The 1,346-nt window shown below is 41.5% G+C and overlaps 1 protein-coding gene across 3 annotated transcripts in view; it reads right to left on the reverse strand.

Annotated features, from left to right (window-relative positions):
- The window catches only part of RFX4 (regulatory factor X4), a 163,925-nt gene that overhangs the window by 67,790 nt on the left and 94,789 nt on the right, over window positions 1-1,346 (reverse strand). The window contains exon 1 of one of the 3 annotated variants that reach the window (XM_012801248.1): window positions 877-1,073. The exons of the other annotated variants lie outside the window; for them this stretch is intronic. Coding sequence (XP_012656702.1) covers window positions 877-971 — 95 coding nt within the window. The 5' untranslated portion in view covers window positions 972-1,073. Of the gene's footprint in view, window positions 1-876; window positions 1,074-1,346 lie in introns of those variants that run through there. 3 annotated transcript variants of the gene reach the window in all.

Here is a 1,346-nt window from a genome sequence, read left to right on the forward strand (position 1 = left end):
AAGTTATAAAATAACCCTATGAAATGAGGACTATTACAGTTTTTCTAAGCTGAGAAAAATGGAGGCAAGAAAGCTCAAGTAATTTGTTCAAGGTCACCTAGCTATTCAGGGGAAGAACAAGTTCTTGAACATAGATCTTGTTTGACTACAAAGCCACAATGCTATGCTAACAAAAACACTGCATGGTGGTGTCATAAACACAGGTATTTGTCAGAATCAGTTATGGAGTTTAATGAAAATAGATTGTTAGGCCCCTTCCCAGGTCCCTAGTAATTGGGAACATCTGGGAAAGGGGCCCAAGAATCAGCACTGAAACCAGTACCAGAGGTAATTTCTGAAACCACATCAGCTTGAGATCTATGGTACTGAGTGCCCAACATGAAATATTTTATTTAATCTCACAAGATCCCCATATAGCTGGAACTAATTATAAAATATTATCCCTATTTTACAGATGACGAAACTAAGACCTGAGAATTTAAATGACATACCCCAGATCACCCGGTGAGTGTAAGTAGTAGAGGCAGGATTTGACCCTCCAAAGGACTTTTAACCACTTAGTTAGTGATTCCTAAACTTCCCTAATAATAAGAATCACTTACAAAACATATTAAAACATAGATTTCTGGGTCCCACCCCCAGAGATTCTGATTTAGTAGGTCTAGAGTATATTTTCACAGTCCCATGACAATACTAATATAAATAATTCAGGGGGTTCCCTTTCAGAAACTCTGCGCCACATATTAACTACTTTTCTCTACCCATGGGGATATGGTGATAGCCACAGAATAACACAAACGGGAAAGGCTTTCACAGGGAGGAAAGGGGCGAGCACACATAACCTTCCCTCTCCCCGGCCCACTGCACTCCTGATACCATTCCGTGATATTGCTGCTTAGCGGGCATCTCGCCTCTATCTGAATGCCCTCTGGGATGAAGAACTCAGGCCCTCCGAAGGCAGCCCAGTTCATTTTGTAGATGTGGTTATCCAAAAATTCTTCTTTGTATTGGAGCTAACTTTGCCTTCTGTACCTTCTACTTCCCAACTGTCATAACTGCCTTTCCATCTGAAAGGTTCTCTTGGGCGGGGGAAGGGAGGGATTCTGGGGGCTCCAAAAGCAGCCTTCAGGTGAGAAGACAGTTATGAATGACCTGCCTCTCTAACCTCTATAGACTCATGTAGTCATAACAGTATATTCAGAGCAGACCACTTCTGAATTTTTAGAGTGCGTGTTTTTTTTTTTTTTTTTTTTTTTTTTTAGAGAAAGAGTCTCACTTTGTCACCCTTGGTAGAGTGCTGTGGCATCACAGCCTACAGCAACCTCTAGCTCTTGGGCTTAGATGAT

Source organism: Otolemur garnettii, unplaced genomic scaffold (assembly GCF_000181295.1).
Source record: "Otolemur garnettii isolate 467f Iridium unplaced genomic scaffold, OtoGar3 scaffold00007, whole genome shotgun sequence".
Lineage (NCBI taxonomy): Eukaryota > Metazoa > Chordata > Mammalia > Primates > Galagidae > Otolemur > Otolemur garnettii.